The sequence below is a fragment of the Rhyacophila brunnea genome, unplaced genomic scaffold (genome assembly GCF_057557595.1).
Source record: "Rhyacophila brunnea isolate RB1 unplaced genomic scaffold, BYU_Rbru_1.0 scaffold_20, whole genome shotgun sequence".
NCBI classification, from domain to species: domain Eukaryota; kingdom Metazoa; phylum Arthropoda; class Insecta; order Trichoptera; family Rhyacophilidae; genus Rhyacophila; species Rhyacophila brunnea.
Genome location: NW_028232860.1, coordinates 29,362,789 through 29,382,039, shown reverse-complemented (window position 1 = coordinate 29,382,039; position 19,251 = coordinate 29,362,789). Strand labels below are relative to the sequence as shown.

Genomic DNA, 19,251 nt, shown 5'->3' with positions numbered 1-19,251 from the left:
TCGAACCGTATTTTTTTTTCATTTCACTTTTCATTCCGGTTCAAGTAAAAAATATATTTCGGTTCATAAAAAATAAGGATTTTTCCAGTTTTCGGTTCAGCTCCGAGTAATTAATTTTTAAATGTTTTTATTTGTATTCAAAATTTATTTTCTACCATAATTTAGAACATTTTATTGTACTCGATGATAGCCTGGTGCCACGTTCTGTAACCGATGTTTATGCCGCGTGGAGGGAATTGTAGAAGGCGTCCTTTATCTGCGTGTCGGCATCTTCGGTGGGGGGGCGTAGCACTGAAAGACTACCAGGCGTCTTGAAGGAGGCACGTATCGGTCTCTCCGAGATCGTTTTCCATTTCGTGAGGCAACGGGCCGCTCTCTTTGACATCAATACTGCCACTCCCTGGCGATGATATTGCTCCTGACCTGAGTAAACAATAGAGTAACCCTCAATTGACTTTCTCCCGGCTCCTTTCCAGCGCACTTCGCTAAGCCCTAGGATGTCATATCCATGCTGGGTCGTCGGTTGTTGTCTGAGGCTGCTGTGATGGTGTTATATTAATCAGTTATTTTAAAGGAGGCGAGGTAATTAGCTCAGCGCTCCCGAGGCCTGAGCCACGAGGGCCCTGAAGGTCTTCTCGACCGGGTTTTTCTGTCATGGATTTCCTTCCCTTAGCCAGGAGGCCAGTTTTATGGTGCCGGTTACTCGCCCTTCGCCCCCTGCTATTAGCTAGAGTTTATGCTGCATTGCCCGGTGGTCGATGCGGGGAGGTCAGCAGATGGGACTTGCTGGCAGTTTGGCATTTCTCAACTTTTGCTATGGACACAACAATGTGTCCACTTGAAACTGAAAACTAAAAAAACCGATATTTTTTTCAGTTCGGTTCTGGTTGTCGTTCCGAGAAAAATAATCGTTTTTCTGGTATTAGGTTCAGTTCCGGTTTGAAGCCCCGCTTAGTTAAAATTGACAATATTATATAAGTTCAGTATTTCATTATAAAGTTTATCATCACTGCGGTTTGAGGTTTTTATCATGAAATGTGAAATATAAATTCCCCTCATCAAAAAACTGCAGGCCACTTCCTGTCTGAATTTTTCTTTGATTAAAACGGGATGTGATAAACGGATCGTCCATTAAAATAACAGCATTGAGAAAAAACTATTCAGGGAAACTACCTTTTATATCATAGATTTCTTTTTTATTTGTAATAAAAATCACAACGGGGAACGTCATAAAGGGAAACATAATTCACCCGCTGCTTTGCCCTCCTCGACCGCTTGATACCTTTCTGAGACCTCGCTCTCGCCGAGTTACCACAACTATTTATGCAACAGATAACAGCTACATGCCCCTGTTTCAACCGGTGTGGGCGCAATACAACTGTAGAGCTTCACTCACCACTCACCTGCAAACGGCTGACTGTAATTAATACGATGAGTTCAGTTATCCAGTGATTTTTTTAAAATTTCAAAGTCAAAAACTAAGTCACAGTCAATAGTTTTGGGTCTCACGACAACTCATATATGTAATAATATCACAGAGAAAATGAACAAGACAATCATGTCAGCGATAATGTTCTATCTAATCTGTCTATCATGTGCGAAATGTGAACCCACCTGAGCAGTAAATTTTGTATAAAAATTATGTGCACAATTACTTACCAGTCTTTTTCAACTCTTCAAATTATTATGCCAGGAAACAAAGTACCACCTAATAACGTAGTAATTATTATTATGAAGATTAAAATAGAATAACATGACGACATTCGTCTTGCCAGAAATAGGCAAACAGAATTCTGGTATCGCATACTTCTTTCTCCAAAATTTGTATGTATGACATCTCTAGCCGCCAGGGTGAAGTCGGTGGGGCCAGATGTCCAGTTGCGGGTCATTTTCAATTTGAAATTGAATTTGAAATTTCACATTTCTTCATGTATGTTTCACAATGAAATACATATTCCATTGTAATAATTATTATTAACTCTACTTCACTACTTTCGCTACTTCACGACTTTTATCCGAATACCACTGTTGCTCTCTGCTAATTTCACACTATTAGGTACTTCATTCACAGTTAGTGAGAATTCATTTTTGTAAATGCATCTTAATTGCGTCGGTGTTGAATTAATATGATACGAAGTTTGGCATTTTCATAAAGTATTAACGGCACATCGATGACAATGATGTTTTTGTAATTGATTTATAGCACCTGTACACGTGCATGGATTTACTTGCAGTAATAGTGTGTATTTTAAACTATCGCGATAATAACTGTTTACACATAAAACTGCTGACTGTCTTGCCAATCTCATTCTTCAAGAGTTAGCGAGACGCGATGTTGTCATTTTATAGTACTATTTAATAGGTAGTGAGAATCGGTTAACCCCAAAATGAGCGCGGTGTAGTTCGCTTTTTTACCGGCAGGTTCGCCACTATTGTTCTAGGCGCAGATATCGAACAATCACAACTGTCGCGTGAAAATTCAGGAGCTTCTGAACTTTTTTGATTCATGCATGCAATCTTGCAACTTGCATGTTAATACATGTTTACACATGCATTTTATTGTTATGGCCGCGATAATAGTACTGTCAACAGTAAATCCATTTGCGTGTGTACAGGGTATAACATAACATATAAAATGGATGTTAATCCTTATTTTACATATTATCTGGTCATAATCGTACATACTATTATTGATTCAGTGAGCAATAAATACTCTTAGTTCAACATCTTTCTATTTTCTTATTATGTTTTGGTCACTTTTTAAGGTTAGTGTTTTGAAAATTTGTACCTTTGTAATATTATTTCCTATATTACAAAAAACACTCATTGTAGGTTTAAAAACGAACGAATAATACTGTAATGGGTGCCTACTAAAATTGCTAATATAAATCATAAACATACACCCCATACAACCTTCTTAAAAAAATATATTTTTTGTTCGTGCCGTTATCCGTCTGAGATAGTGTTCTCTTGATAATGGCCTCTGCAACGAGCCCGAAACGTTGAGAAAAGAAGGAAGTAGTACACGCAGTGGAAACCCAAAAATCTATTACGATAAGAATCTAAATTTCTAGAATGTTCTCTGATAAGTATGTTTCTGAAATTTTTCAATATTGTGGAATTTGTACATCATTGTTGTTATAATTAGAACATTGGTGCAGAGCTCGGAGTAGGAGCAGTGGAGCAATAGGGTTTTACTTGGAGCAGGAGCGGAGCCGGAGCACCGAAAATTTGTAGTGCTCCACTGCTCTGCATGTTTTTTTTATTATTAAATTTTGGTCCTAAAATCCTATAAAAATATTATATTTGACACTTTGCAACACTGGAATTATTTGAAATACGGCAACACTGCCGAGTGATAATAACCTCACATTTTGACAGAAAAGGCAGATAATGAAAAGGACGAATAATAAACCTTATTTCAAAACTACTCATTTTTTTAATATTTTATATACAAATAATACGTATTCAAACTTTTAACCCGTAGCAAAGCAGACCCTGGAGCAAGTATTAGGTCCCGGAAGAAAGCTGTAGCGGACCAACTCAAAATAGGGTCCGCTCCAACCATCTTGTTATAATCCTTCTAGATGCAGGCCTTAATTTTTATTTATAAGGTCAAATTATTGTCTAAATAAATTTATTAACACGCATTATAAATATATAGTAACTACAGCTTACCCTGTCGCTATATTAATTGATTCATTTTTATATCTTGGCCGCGCGGCTTAAGTTGGACTATCACGCCGTGGGTCCCAGGTTCGAATCCTGGGTCTGGCAAGTACACATATTGTTTTTCAATTTGTGTGTGAGTCAGGGTATGGACCTAATAGGTTGAGCAAGTGGCTGACATCCATTTCTCGTAAAAAACAAAATCTGTTAATACAAACCTCTACTCTGTGGAGGAGCCATCGGACATGGTCGAAAAAAAAAATACTAATACCTACTTGATGATTTAAAAAAGTTACCAGTTAAAAATATTAAAGTTTTCGTCATGTGAGTCACGGTGATTCAACTTATATCTAGTCGCTTTATATCTTGCATACTTCCTGCCAGTAATTATAACATGACGAAACGGATGTTATTTCAAGAATTACATATTGTTTTATCTGTAAATGCACACTAGCCTTCGTGCATAAAGTGAATTGACAATTATTTCTAATATCATTGGATGTTTTCATCCCATCATTATATGAAGAGACTGCTAAAAACCCAATTTTAATTGGACATTGTTAAATACATTTCCATGACCTGTCGCATCTGCACATACTATTTCACAATGTCTTTATGTACCTACCTAATACAGTAAGACAAAAAGAAAATTAAAAAATCTACATAATCTGAAGATATTTACTGTAATTTAAATTGTTTGCCAGTTTCCAAAATTGCAAAAAATCCAATATGGCTGCTGACTTTAATTGCTGTATGTTAAATATTACCATGGGGCGGTCAATGTTTGAACTGAAATATTTCGGGTTATGGATACTGGGTGACCAATCAACTAGTACAATTTTTTTGAAATTGACTTTACTTAATGTAATAACAAACTAAAAAGATTATTCTACGGAAATTTTAGTTTTCTTATCTAAACGGAAATGGAAAATAGCGTATTTTAAAAAAACCACCTAAATATCGATTTAAACAGCTAATGCCTATCATGCAACTTTCCAATTTTTATGGAGTCATTGTTTATCAACCTCAACAAGGCTACTGAGTTTAATAGCTGTATGTTGAATATTACCATAGATATAAGGCATCCAACATTTAAATTTAAAGGGTTTCAGGTAAACAGCATTTAATCGATACATATTTAATTTTTACAATTTGGCTACGCATTTGGAAAACTTAATGAGAACAATTTTTCTTAAATTTCAGTTTTCTATCTCATTGGTGTTGGAAAATAAGGCTATTACCCAACGTGCGTCTTTCCAATTTTGAGGGATGTTATTGTATAAACCCGATATGGCTGCCGAGTTTGGTTGCTATATCTTAAATATTAACAGATGTATAAGGCCCTAAACATGTTGACGAAAGAGGGTTCTAGAAAATCGGCGATTAATGAACTAGTACTCGATTCTCACTGTTTCTACCTAACTATTTTTATAGAAAACTTTACTATCTATTGCTTTGGAAAATTTCGATATTCTATCTCAACTGTGTTGGAAACTAGCTAACACTATATTATGAAATTGAAAAATCCGATTTTCTGAGGTAACGCCCAAAGTGCAACATTATAATTGGAAAAAAATCAAATCCACAGACAGGGTCAATTTATCCTCGAAATTTGGTTGCATTGTTGACATCACGACTGTGACCAAAAAAACAGCAGTCTGTAAAGCCAAATAAATATAAGTATAATAAGTCTTTAAAAAATACTACAACAAAATATATTTACTTCTAATAATTAATTGTTATAAGATTTAAATTGTTTTTGCCACGAAGAACTAGGGACTGAGAAGAGTGTAAGGAGCTGGAGGAGGCCTTCATCCGGCAGCGGATCGACCCTGGTTGATGATGAGATTGTTTTTCTTACTCAACAATTCAATACTCTTCATTATTTTTATCCAGAGGGTTAATGTCCAGGTGGCAATAGTACAGAACAAAAAATAATCATGATTTGTGAAATATCATTTTTATCCACCCCATGTCATTGTTATGGAGAACCCGGGCCTTTCTATCATTTCGTATGGAGGGTCTCAAATACTGTGCTGGATTGTATTCGCACAAATTTTAATTCCATTGGAATTTTTGAACACTGATTTGTAAAAATACTTGGGGTGATGTATTTCAAATTTTTAGTGAACAATTTCAATATTGTCACAAGGTGAAGATGACAGTTTACTGCTACTGAACCAGTTAAAACAATGATGTCTATTCTCTGATATTTATTTAGGAACGGTGCCTACCTGAGGCTAAGTTCTTGATGTGCTTTCTCTTTCTATTATAATGACCTGTCTTCCTACCTCCAGGGACCGCGAGACCCTTTGTGTGTTTAGTGTAGAAGATAAACTGACTATCTTTTTACAGCATTCGGTCAACACCTATATGACTATACGAGTAATGTTGAATAATTTGTCATAAACTGTCTAGCTTGACATACTTATTGATTGTGTTTTTCCCAGTGTAAGGATCCAATGAGTCAAGTGAATGCCTAACGACCATTCCTCATAAAATATTTGTGAATATTTAGGAGTAAAATTAGTAAATTACTTTCTACTTACTGTCAATACATATTCGATGGAAAGACTCGGCATTAGAAATAACTAACACTTTAATATGAGGGCTATAGAATCAAAAGCGGCAGTTTCCGTGTTTGCTCATAAATGAGTTAGATATGCCACCGGATAGGCATATAATGGTAAATTTGTTTTACAACAAAACAACCTCTAACTCATACATATTTGTGAAAATAAAATTGAGTTTGTAACAGATAATGTATATGTAACAGAGTTTCGTTACGGTATACACCCGTAAACAGATGTAGAGACGTGGCGGGCGCTGGAGGGAAAAGCAAATATAGATATCTAAAATCAAATATCAGATGACAAAAAAAATAAAAGACTTCTATTAAAAATAGCCAGGGTTGCTATTTTGTAGTAAGAATGTAATTAATTCTAGTAATTGACTATAAATTTAATACATTTCTAAATATTGAGTCCCAGCTTTTACTGCAACATTTAAAAAATAATGTTGCGAAACAGGCATGTCATTTTTCCGCTGTGTTTATAACAAAAGTGCAGTTTCTATTATGAAAATAGAAATATTTTAAAAATCATGCTATAATATTATGACACTGTAAATTATATTGAAATAGTACGGTAATATTTATAAGAACATAATTGTTAAAATACTTTTCTCACGCTTCTTGCATTCGACGCCTTAAAAAGAAATAATATGTTTTTATTGATATGCTAACATAAAACTGCCGCTTTTGTTTTTTCACCCCTCATATGTTATAAAGTTATATTTTTTTAACATACATACTTCTTTTCATAATTGTTATATTATTAAATCCATTAGAATTTAAATTCAAATTCCATCAAGTACCTTCAGTCAATAGTATTACTTATTACTTCAATTTTAGTTCGTCAATTTATGGCTACGGCTGTATGTTGTAGCTTAACCACCGGAGAATGCCAAAAGAAATGGCTTTTTTCAAAAAAACACTACCTTATTCTTAGGTCAATAATTATTATAAAGCAATCATTATTCGTAGGATGTTTATCACATTTGAATGGTCAAAGACATAGCTTATAATCAGTATCTTTAGAATTATCTTTAAATGTGTAAATCTTGCCCATTTTTTGAATAATAAAATGCCTAATTCTTGTCAAATTTGGGATCACAGAGATTATCAATATAATGTTTTATCGTAAATATTTCACTATAATAATGTCGACATAAATTATACTGATGGTTTTATAAATGCGTTTAAAAGTTAATAAATGTAAAAAATCGTAACACCACTGCACATTTATGTACTGAAATAAGACTATATTCTAAAACATTAGAGCGAGAGGTTTAAAAGAATACTATTTTATGTATTAAAAATACTTTATGCTGTCATCAAATGTTTAAAATAAATATAAAGGATAACAAGGCTTCAAAATTATATAAATAGATTATCTACAACGTTTAAGGAATGTCCAGAATCATGCTTTGAAATTGCAATAAAAGCTCCATTTTGACCTACGCTGAGCATGTCCGCCCTTAAATCCAATTGAAAATGTCTGTTAGGACAAAACCGGTCTAGCTTATAATATAATAATAATAATATTATGGAAAGGAGTACGAGTACATTCAAGTGTTTGTTATTTCTGATATAAGTATTTGTTAATCGTTATTAATTTTATTGATTAATTTAGGTAGCAATTACTCGGTATAACGGTAACCATATTAAATTCTACAGATTAGTTTTTAGTTCTCCAGAATGATTTTTTACAATTACTGTTGTCTTATTACCATAGTAGTTTTGTTTTAAATAATTTTCGTCCCTTATGTAGATATAGTTTCGAAATTGTTCATTGTCGATTTGGTAGGTATCACTTATCGTTATCATTGTCCATACAATGCGTAATAATATTGTCAAAACCTCATAACTAATAATCTGTCGACAGCTTATGTATTGACAAATAGGTGAATGGTAAGCGTTTATTTACTTATCAGTCATCGTTCACTCCCCCTGCTACGGTTTACGTTTCTGATATCAGTATTAATTATTTATTTGTCAATGAATATGGGTGTATGGGATTTTGAGGACACGGTTTATTACATGGTATGTAATATGTATACTGCTACTATCCGGTCGCCGGAAAGGCCTCGGAAAAAAAAATCCTAAAATTTTTTGGATTGTGGGACATGCGCCTTTTTATTGTCCGGCAAAACTCTCGTCACTAAGCTGCCGACCTCAGGCTTTTCTGAGTTATGTGTTATCATTGAAGAATGTTACATTCTTAAATGGGTACTGAAGATGAAGAGTGGTGAATAACATTCTGGCGATTGATGTTTGCAGGTTCGAATGCGAGCACGTGCTCCAACCAGGCGAGCAGTTCGGGCGGGAGCTCGGCACCCCCTCCCCCCTCCTCGTCCAGCAGTGCCTCCTCGGCCGCCTCACCCCCCCTCTCGGGCCACAGCGCGGTGAACCTGACCCCCGTATGCGTCTATCTCATGTCCAAGGTGGGCATCCAGATGGACATGGAGGACCCCTCAGGCTGCACGGTGCAACACATGATGCGCAGTATTGCCAACTGCGAGGAGATGGGCTTCAACCAGCCTTGTAAGGCGCTCGTGCCATCCGTCTTCTCTCTCTGGATGTGCAGTCCCCTCTTGGGTTAGTGTCCTGCCCTCAGTCACGATCCCATCTATAGACATCAATAGGTGAACTGCGTACATAATGCGCCATTCCTCAAATGCAGTAACATATCTATTAATCACTATTATCCATCTTTTAAAAATGAAATAACAATGATTAGGCTTTAAATTCATTTATACAAGATTCACCAGTTGGTTTTTTGATGGACGTTACACAGAAATTTTAAGAAATCTGTCCTGCCATTAATATTGAAGAGAGTACCATTAATGATCTTGTATGAAATATAAAAGGGTTCAGTCGTATAAAAAGTAAACACAGGTCGTCTCGAATGACAGTACTGAATAATAATAATGAACGACCGGAGGGGATTTGCTTTCAGAACTCCAGCTGAAGACGTTTCACAAGCCGTGGGAAGTGCGGCAGTGCTGGAAGAAGCTGCTGGACAAATACAGCCACGGGACTCCCAATCGCCGCTCCAAGGACGAGCCGATCATCCGATTTCAGAGGAACGTCTTCTACTCCCGCCACGAGGAGGAAAAAATCAAGTTTGTGAATCGTTCGCTCACCTGTTTGCCGTTCCGAGGCGACCGGCACCCTTCACTAAATATTTAGTTTACCTTATATTTAAGTGTCATTTTAAATAATACCCGCAGTTGTCCAGTCAGTAGAGTGGCGTCTTTGAAGCTGCGGGTCTCGTTGAGCAGAAAATATCCATGTTATTTTTTCACCGTGCGTTTGATCTGGGTCAACGGGTTGGGCAAATGGCTGATAACCATTCATTGTAAGAGGAGTTTGTTAATGTTGCGTCCACTCTGTGGATGCCTGTAAATACGTTGCTCTGCTCACGAGCGGAAATGGTATTTTTCTATTTTATAAAAATATTATTGGTACCCGGATCCTATTGAGAAGCACCAAATATGTCCTCTTTACAAATGGAAACTGTAGTCACAACCGTCAAGCCTTATAGTTTATTTTGACATGGCATTCAGGTGAATCTATTCTGTTAAAGAATTTTAAATTAAATACCTGTGTATTCAGCTAAAAATAGCCTGTAAATGGCAACATTTGTAAATAGATAGAACTTTTGTCATAGTGGTATAATAATATTATATATGTTAATATGCTTTCATTAAAAACTTTTCATTGTATAATGACAACTATTTTCTTGTTTTGAACAAATATTTATTGTGTGTGTTTGTTTGTGCCTGCAGAGAAGGGCGCGTGATCGAACTGCTGTACGAGGAGGCGCGTGAGCGAGTGGTGCGGGGGCGTTATCCATGTGGCAGCGCGCGCGCCGTAGCACTGGGAGCGCTCCAGGCGCGTATTCAACTCGGCCCCTACGACCCTCTCCTGCACACGACACATTTCTTCAGGTGCCTGTTTTCTCTTATTCAATGATATCCGTTTTTTCCTTCTTCGGGTAATCTTTTGGCTTTTCGAAGCATTATTATTCATTTGTCATTGTGATTGCAGGCAAAAGCAGAAAGAGTTTCTTCCGTCGCACCTACGGCGCGGGTGGCTGTGGGTGGGGGGGCGCTCTAGCAAGGCGGGGGCGGAAGCCCGTCTCCTGGAGCAGTTCCGACGCGCCCCCGCTGCCGCACCGCCCCGAAAGCTAATGCGAAAGTACCTTGAGCTGTGTTGGCCGCTGCCGTTCTACGGGTGAGCCTCTCCCTCTTCCGACATTGAATGTTGTTTAAAATTAGTGCACGCAATTGGTGCAAAAGAGAGTATATGAGATGTGATTCAGATTCAGGAGGTTCAAACATGCACGTTAACATGATCTGACTCCCTACTTCATTTATCGTTTGTCAATTTATGGCTACGGCCGTATGTTGTAGCTTAACCACTGGGAAATGCCAATAGAAATGGCGTATTTCAAAAAAATACTACCTTATTCTTAGGTTAATAATTATTATAAAACAATCATTATTCGTAAGATATTTATCACATATGAATGGTCAAAGACATAGCTTATAATCAGTATCTTTAGAATTATCTTCAAATGTGTTAATTGTGCCCATGTTTTGAGTAATAAAATGCCTAATTCTTGTCATATGGATCACAGAGATCATAAAATATATTTTTTTATCGTAAATATTTCACTATATAATGTTAACATAAATTTTACTAATGGTTTTATAAATGCGTTTAAAAATTAATAAATCTAAAAAATCTTAACACCACTACAAATGGATGTACTGAAATATGACCATATTCTAAAACATTAGATTGAGAGGTTTAAAAGAATACTATTTTATGTAATAAAAATACCTTATGCAGTCATTAAATGTTTAAAATAAATATAAAGGATAATAAGGCTTCAAAATTATATAAATAGATTATCTACAACGTTTAAGGAATGTCCAGGATTATGCTCTGAAAATACCATAAATCTCCATTTTGACCTACGTGGGGCATGTGGGCCCTTAAGAGATTTAAATTTATTTTTTAACATATAGTGGATATTACAAATTATAAGTTTAAGACGTTCACAACATGACATGAAACATTACACCGTGTATTTAATTGAGCGCAACGTTATTATCCAATAAAACTTAGTTTGAAAAACTGAGGGTTATGTTCTACATGTTATGTATATGATCATGTCGGATCCTAATAAGATCAATAAAATTATATTTGACCTGTCTGGCTCGGTAGGTCGCCATACTTCTTAGTCCTAAAAAGTGAGTCGCACTTTAACAAAGCGCTCTTCCAAATTTGTATTTGTGATATTTTGATGACTTTTTAGGGTGAGTGGATAAAGGTGTGAACGATTTCAGGGCGGCTTTCTTTCAAGGGCAAGTGGAACAGCCGGTGCGGGGGCTTACGAGTCTCATCACTCACCAGGACATCGCCGTGCTGGTGGCCGTCAACGCTCACGGAGTCTACGTCATCGACGAATGCGAATGCGTGAGTTCTTTCATATTTTCTTTCAATCGTCCGGCTGGCCCTCGCAATTTGTCCGATGCGATGTCTGAACAATTAACGGTCCCACAAAACCATACTGTCCTCACCGCACTGTTGTAATCGGGCATATCACGGAACCCTATATGTAGGTGTAAAGCAATAGAATTTTTTTTTGGCTGGGATGTGTCTGGATGATGGGTGGAGGCAAAATTAAAAATTCTAATGTATTAACTGTGATCATGTCTCCATCGGCAGACTATGCTGTTGGGGCTGAGGTACGAGGAGATGTCGTGGGAATACGCGCGTCCTTCCAACGAAGCCAATGATGACTGTTTGCCGTGCCTCTTTCTGCAGTTCATGGTCGTGGAGAACGGTTTGAGGGTCACCAAAATCCTCCAGGTCAGTCTCTCTTTCATTGTCTATGTCGACATTACATAATAATATATTATTATTCCTCGCACTCCTGTTTTGACTGAAAAATATTACTTCATATCCGATTTAGAGTGAAATGCAAATGAAAGTGAAATTGCAGGTGTTCTCTCGGCAAGCTCTACTGATGGAGACGCTGATAGTCCATTTTGTGGGCGAGTTCAAGAAGCGAGTGGCGGCTGAGGAAGCTCAGCGAGCTGACTCACCTCAGCACTATGACTACCAGAATTCTCCCGGTGCGTTTTTTCATTTTCTTTCCTTCACCCGTGTATGTGTATATATTGTGTAAATGAAACTGAAAACAGCAAGTGTTGTCATACAAAAAAATTGAAAAAACTCCCTCAATTATACTGCCCTCTTAAAATAAATAAATATCCCTAGTTCTATATTAGGTGATTAAGTTGGGTAAGATTAATACAAAGAGCGCAATGCAGAATCATCCGTCTTAGCTAAGTGCCGAGCCACACCGAGCGACTCTGGTCTCGAGACCAGACCGATGCATTCAGTTATATGGGCCATGCCACACCTGGTCGCCCAGTAGTCGCGCAAGCAATAAAGTCGGGCGATCAGTAAAATCTCGTTCTTGCGCTCGGTATGGTCTCGCGGTCTCTCTTGGTCGGGCGACCGGTAGCGATGTATGAAAACATATAGCTATGTATTGAGTGCTGCCACACCGGGCGATTATTCACGGGCAGCCACGCCATTATATTTATTATTTTTTGCATACTTGCGTAGGTACGTACATTCATTATTATTATTTATTGACTGCCTTGGTCGCCGGCAGCCACGCTGCGGAGAGAACGTATTTTTTTGCATACTTGCGTGTACATTCATTATTATTTTTATTATTGCCTGCCTCTCTGGTCGCCGGCAAGTCGCCCGAGTAAATCGCACAAGGAGACCAGAGTCGCCCGGTGTGGCTCGGCTCTAAGACGGTCTGTGCGAAAACACCATGCAGAATCACTAATGTAGCCCATCTTAGTTAAGACCGTTTGTCTGTTGAAAATAATACCATATTTAAAATTGGCTTCAAATTATTGGGTAAGTATATATATGCAATAAGAGCAAGTATTTTAATAAAAAATCAAACAAGTATTTTATTAAAAAAGTGGGAACTATTTAATATGAACAGCAAGTAAAAAATGATTATTGGTAAGTACAATTGTAGTGTCTATTATATTATATATTTTCAACTTTGCAATAATAACAAGACATACTTCAGACTTGTATAGTGTTTATTACATATTATTTTTAATATCAGAATTAAATAATAAGACAGGCTTCAGCTGTTTACAATAAATACATTTCTTATGTTCATAAATTCACAATAACAATCAATGGTACCTAACAAACATATGACAGAATAAGACGTTTCCTTCAATTACGTATCAATTACATACAACATATTACTAAAAACGACCACTATCGATCAATGTGAATATATATAATAGTATATCTAAGTATTTTACTCAGCAATCAAAATAATTGACAACACGACACGTCGCTAGCAGGATGGTAAAAGGAAAGAAAGAATTTGAAATTGAAATGAGTGCGTAGGACAAGAACGGTTAGCTTGTAAACAAATAAACAGTGTCGCCAGGCTATTGAAAATTCTCGTTGGATTTCAAACATGTTTGATATTTTACTCTCTGAGTTGCCAGAATTCGTCCGTCAATCACTACGTAAATTCGATTTGTCATTAATACGCAATCATTCGGAACAAAAAAAAATGTTATTGTTTTAAACATTTTTATTGATTAATTTGTTAATCCACACATTAGAAAATGAAATTCATAAAAGAAAACATTTGTGTTGTTTTTACTGTTAATTATTTTATGCAAGTCTACATATAAATAACACAAAATTTTAGGATTATCGGAAGACATTCCGATAATCGCAACATTTGACTTTTGACAGCTCGACTTTTTTATTCGTTCGTTGATCAGTATCAGAGCATAGACAAATCGGACGATTTATTGTCCTCGGACTTTTGGCTCCCCAATGGAGCGCTGGCAATAAATTTCATGGTCTTGTTTACATTACATAGGTACTATAATAAATTGACAATATTAAAATATTATCTGATTCTGCATTTACACTAATAGTAAAAATAATAATATACATAGGTATATAAATAATTAATATACTTAGGTACTTAAATTAGTAATTTTAAAAGACGTCAAAAAAAAACCTTTTTTGTAGTGATGAGTCCAAAACATGTGAAATTATAAAAAATCCACGAACCCTAACTAATTAATTTAGCATACAATTTTAATTGAGATAAATTTAATATCATACTATCAATTATTGTTGTTCCCAAACTGAGATTCATTTTTTTATAAATATTAATATGATTTCTGTAATATTTGTAGTACCTACCTAGATTACCTATATTTTTGATCAATTATTAATTTAATCTTTGAGGTTATTCACATTTATTGTGTGAAATGTCTATCTAGCTCTTTTTTCTGCACTTGTGCGACTTCTTAGTTGATCTTCTTTTAATAATAATGTAATCATAAATAGTTTGTTCTTACCGATATTCATGAATGCATAGACTAATATACTTTATATGCGATAATGGTAACCCTAAAATGCCGTACGCCCCATTGAATGTTTTTTACTTTTCATACTATCAAAATAATAATGGATGTTGGTTTTATCTATTGGCCCATGTCATTTAAATAATGATTACTTATTTTTACTACTGATTTTTGAATATTATTTCTTGCTGTACGAATATTTTACATTCAACGTTAAAACTGGCGGGTTTATACCGATACTTTGAAATAAATACTTACCATTCATTTAAAATTCTGACAGTTGTTATTTAAAAACTTTTCAAAATTGTCTATTAATACTTGCTTCAAAAATGCACGCCTTTAAAATTTCTATTTTCCATAGCTTAGGTAAATTATTTTTTAATTGTTAAACGATGACAAAAATATGAAAACTATACAAAATAAATTCAATAACTATGTACACAATTAATATTTAATTAGAATAATTTAATATCTGTTCAATTGAAGAGGTTTTTGCAAGACAATGAATGATATGCCATAGAAACATAGTTTTGAGATATAAGCAATTTAATGTTCTTGTTAGTTCACTATTGTAACAGGAAAAATTACTATCCTCATTAAAATGTTCGATATATCTCACTTCTAATTATTCTGTTTTGAGTAGAAGGCGTGGATGACTGACCGATATCAATTTTGACTGGCATGGCATATCATATTATTGTTATAACCATTTTTATAGTAAAATTTGAATTTGTAAGACCTACACATTGATCATAATTATTGAGACATGTGTATTTTTTTTTAAAAGTGTCTTAAGTAAAACGTGAGCGTATGCCCTGGGAATTGGTTTTATTCAAAATCAACAAATTCATAATCATGTGGCATATAACCCCTTCAATTAGTGAATATAAAGTTGTGATTATATTGAGATGCACGTCATGTACTGTCACGTCAACAAATTTAGTCTATGGTTTCGTCATTTTGCAGAATATTTTGAACGATCACCATCTCTGCAAATTCTATGATGGAGAGTGCCAACTCTAATGTATTAGTATTTTGAAATATTATTCATTATTCATGCTAATTTAAGCTTCTACGTGTGCGTATGTTAAAATTACATCCATAGATAATATTTTGAACAGAACTCAACCTGCAGACTATAGATAATAGACAATATTCTTATTGAAAATACATAGTGCCAACCACTAAAAACAAAAAAACACTTGACATGAGTCGAAAATGTGTAGGCATATGATAAAAAATGTTTATTGAGTCATGCAGGTAACCAATTCATTATCACATACAATAAATACTATAATCGTTATATAATAATGTATTATATTCTTTACCGCTTCCCAAATATTATAACCTGAAAAATATTCATTCATATTAGATAATATTTTTCTCGCAGCGAATATTTTCAATCAAATTTCATTGCTTCCGTCGATATTTTGACAGCAGCTGTCACTTGTCAGTGGGCCACTGCCTTGTATGCTGTTTTCTGTAGCTTTTACTCCTACATGATAGCTCGTTATGTATAGATACTGTAGGCGACGCAACCATTAGATAGGCGTTTAAAGTAGTCTATGGTTAAGACATCCTTTTCAGTGACTTAAGATAGGCGCATTCGTATGGTTCTGCATTGCGCTCTAAGTGTACGGCCTGAGTACAGAGTAACCGTGTGGGAAAATGTTTGTAGATAATGTTTTTTGTGGTTATACGTTTGAGTTGCACACACCACACAACGCCCCGCCGAACGCTGTCCACTCAAGCCGTACACTGCTCTATCTAAAACTTTTTGTATTACAACATTTGCTATTGATTCTAGAACAGCAGTCTGCTGTTAATCTGCTTGCATACATAGGTACTGTTATTTAGCAAGGAATGACAATCCTTCATTGTAGAAAATTGCGAGTAGTTTTTACCTCTTAGCACAAGGGTGAAGCTTGCTACATATCAATCTACAGTATGATTGCAAATTGGATCCTTAGTAGTTTTTAGTTCAGCTTCACTTTCATCATTATTTGTTTCAGCTCTGTTTGCACTAAATAATGTTTTTCTTCAGCACCTTTCGTAATATGTATACCATTTTCGCTCCTAGGTGGACGGGTTTTCATAGATCCGAGGTTATTTCGAATGATGATAGAGGATTGTGCGGTTTGTCTGTTGCAGTGGGCGTGGAGGGGGGCGGCGACATGGACTCCCCGGCTCGACGACTGGCGAATAAGACGGCGCGGCTCTCGCTCGCTACCTTTGACGAGCGCGGTCTCGCTCTCGGCCATGCCGGTTCTTGGCGCCTCGCTTACTAACGCCCCGCCGTTCTCAAATTTACTAACTTATTAACTTATCAGTGAAGGCGCTCAGAGAGGGAGCCCACACAAGGAAGAAAATAGGATGATTATTAATTATATAGTGATTATGGAAAATATTTTATCGAGTGAACCTCCTCCGACTAGTAATTAAAAATATTTGGCCACGTCAAACTCCCTGCTTTCAACAGCTCTATTCTTTCAGTTGTGTTGACAGCAAACACAACATTTAGGACCTACCTATTATTTAAAGTACTATGGCAATGCCGTGCGCACACTTGTGCCAGATGTCGACTTCAACAGTGAAACAGTCAACACGACTCATGGAATTGGACAGCGGGAGTCTTTACAATTAAATGCAATATCTACTTATTAGTTACTGAATTAATTAAAATAAACTGAATTTTTCAAAAGTATTTAATTTTGCAGCATGATAGATGATATATATTATATTATAATATTATCCTCATATACAATTATTTATTATTTAAATATTTATGCCTACATTCCAAATATTTTGACAATTTTGTTTATCAATATAATTTAATGTAATTAATTATTCTCAAATAATATGACAATTTTTTATCATGTATGTATCAACATTCCCAAAGTGATATTTTGTTGGGATTTTGCTTAAGGCCATGCATTAGTTGAGACACGGTCTAAAAAGATCGTCGCTAGACGATGCGCGGTTTGCGGGTCGCGGGTGTAAATGAGGCATGTCAAACCAAATATTATTTGTCTTATAAATCCAACATGTGTCCATTTAATGTTCTGTTTATTGTTTTATCAGTGACAATAATAATATATTCATTGACATGTTTACTTTTTAAAGTAAATGGGTAACGTTTTAAGTCATCTTTACACGATTTAGGAATTATTACGGCCGTCGCCATCACGAAGCAAAATGACGTCCTTCCAGCTCTACATGCTCTCTCAGAATGGGAGCGAGTGCAAAATTTCGTCGCACCTATGGTAGAAAATTATTTGGCGTTTCACTGATGAATCACCTTAAGCTTGTGCCATCTGAAAATCTCTTTATTTCAAATGACACATTGAATATGGCTGCGTTCAATGCAGAAGAAATGCCAACTCAATATGAGAAAAAAAATTCTAGTGATTACATAATATCGTCACTGTTCTGGCAGAAGACACTAATTCGAAAAAATGACATATTGAGTTAGTTATACCAAAATGTTCCTTATTTCAAACATTACCGTCTGGAAACCTTCTTAATAAATAAACAGTCTTTTTTTTAAAGTCATCCTTTTTACGATTACTTAATAAACTCACATGATAGACCATTTCAAACATTTTAACAACTTCAAAATCAAATTACTCAAAACTAGTATTCTCCAGTTAGTGTGTTCTGCCAGAACAGTGACGATATGAGTAAATTAAAAGACATATTAATGTTTGTATGTACCTGCATTTACGAGTGTAATATAGCGGCCGTATTAACTCCAAAGCGGAACAAATGGGCATCCACAGGATGGAAGTTGTTTATGGACTTTTACGAGGAACGTTAGTTAGCCATTCGTTTGATCGATTGGGTTCTCGCTTTCAACCGAACACATCTGTTTTGAGCCTGCCCAGCCACTTTGGAGACAGACGTTCTGCCACTACCCTCCTTGCGGGCGCTCGATAATATTATTATAGGTGCAACTTTGCAATATTGTTTTAGCTAATTTTATGTACCTCACAATTGTAATGAATCTCATTTTTAATTAATTGTAAGTTTTACAAAATGGTTTCGGCATACGGCTGACACTGGATTTCTAATATTATTATGTCGGTATTTATTTTTTGTGAATCTGTGATATTAAACAATTTTAAATCTCTGTTGTATTTTATTGTCGGTAAATAAGCAGAAATACCATCCCACTTCGTCCTCACGCTGCAGAGTCATGCGGTAATACCACGGCCATCGAATTACAAGCGCTGATACGTGAAGAAAACTTATACACTTCCATAAAGATGAGTTTCAATAAAATTACTCAAGTTTGGACATTCCGCATCATTAGGCTGTAAATATATATAGGTACCATAGGTAGGTATAAACCCCAAGACACCGAAAGGTGAAACACATCAGTTCATAATTCAATTTCTATAGACATTTTTGTGATAGAATTGAAAAAAATATTTTGCGTGCAACTGTAATTGACCTGCTCTGCAAAGTTCAAACATTTATTTGTGGTGAGGAAAATTTTTTACCCTTTCTTCTGTAGATTGAGAGCATCCGATACTTCATCACTCATGATGGGACTTGACGCTC

General features: G+C 35.7%; 1 protein-coding gene across 1 annotated transcript in view; it reads left to right on the top strand.

The window, feature by feature from the left end:
- The window catches only part of Bili (FERM domain-containing protein 8 Bili), a 29,646-nt gene extending 12,260 nt beyond the window's left edge, over positions 1-17,386 (top strand). Inside the window, exons 3-10 of the mRNA XM_085948196.1 lie at positions 8,510-8,827; positions 9,189-9,354; positions 10,021-10,182; positions 10,283-10,468; positions 11,590-11,719; positions 11,972-12,115; positions 12,249-12,381; positions 16,840-17,386. Of these exons, the coding sequence (XP_085804322.1) occupies positions 8,510-8,827; positions 9,189-9,354; positions 10,021-10,182; positions 10,283-10,468; positions 11,590-11,719; positions 11,972-12,115; positions 12,249-12,381; positions 16,840-16,976 (1,376 nt within the window). The 3' untranslated portion in view covers positions 16,977-17,386. The remainder of the gene's footprint in view (positions 1-8,509; positions 8,828-9,188; positions 9,355-10,020; positions 10,183-10,282; positions 10,469-11,589; positions 11,720-11,971; positions 12,116-12,248; positions 12,382-16,839) is intronic.
- Positions 17,387-19,251: the final 1,865 nt, after the last annotated feature.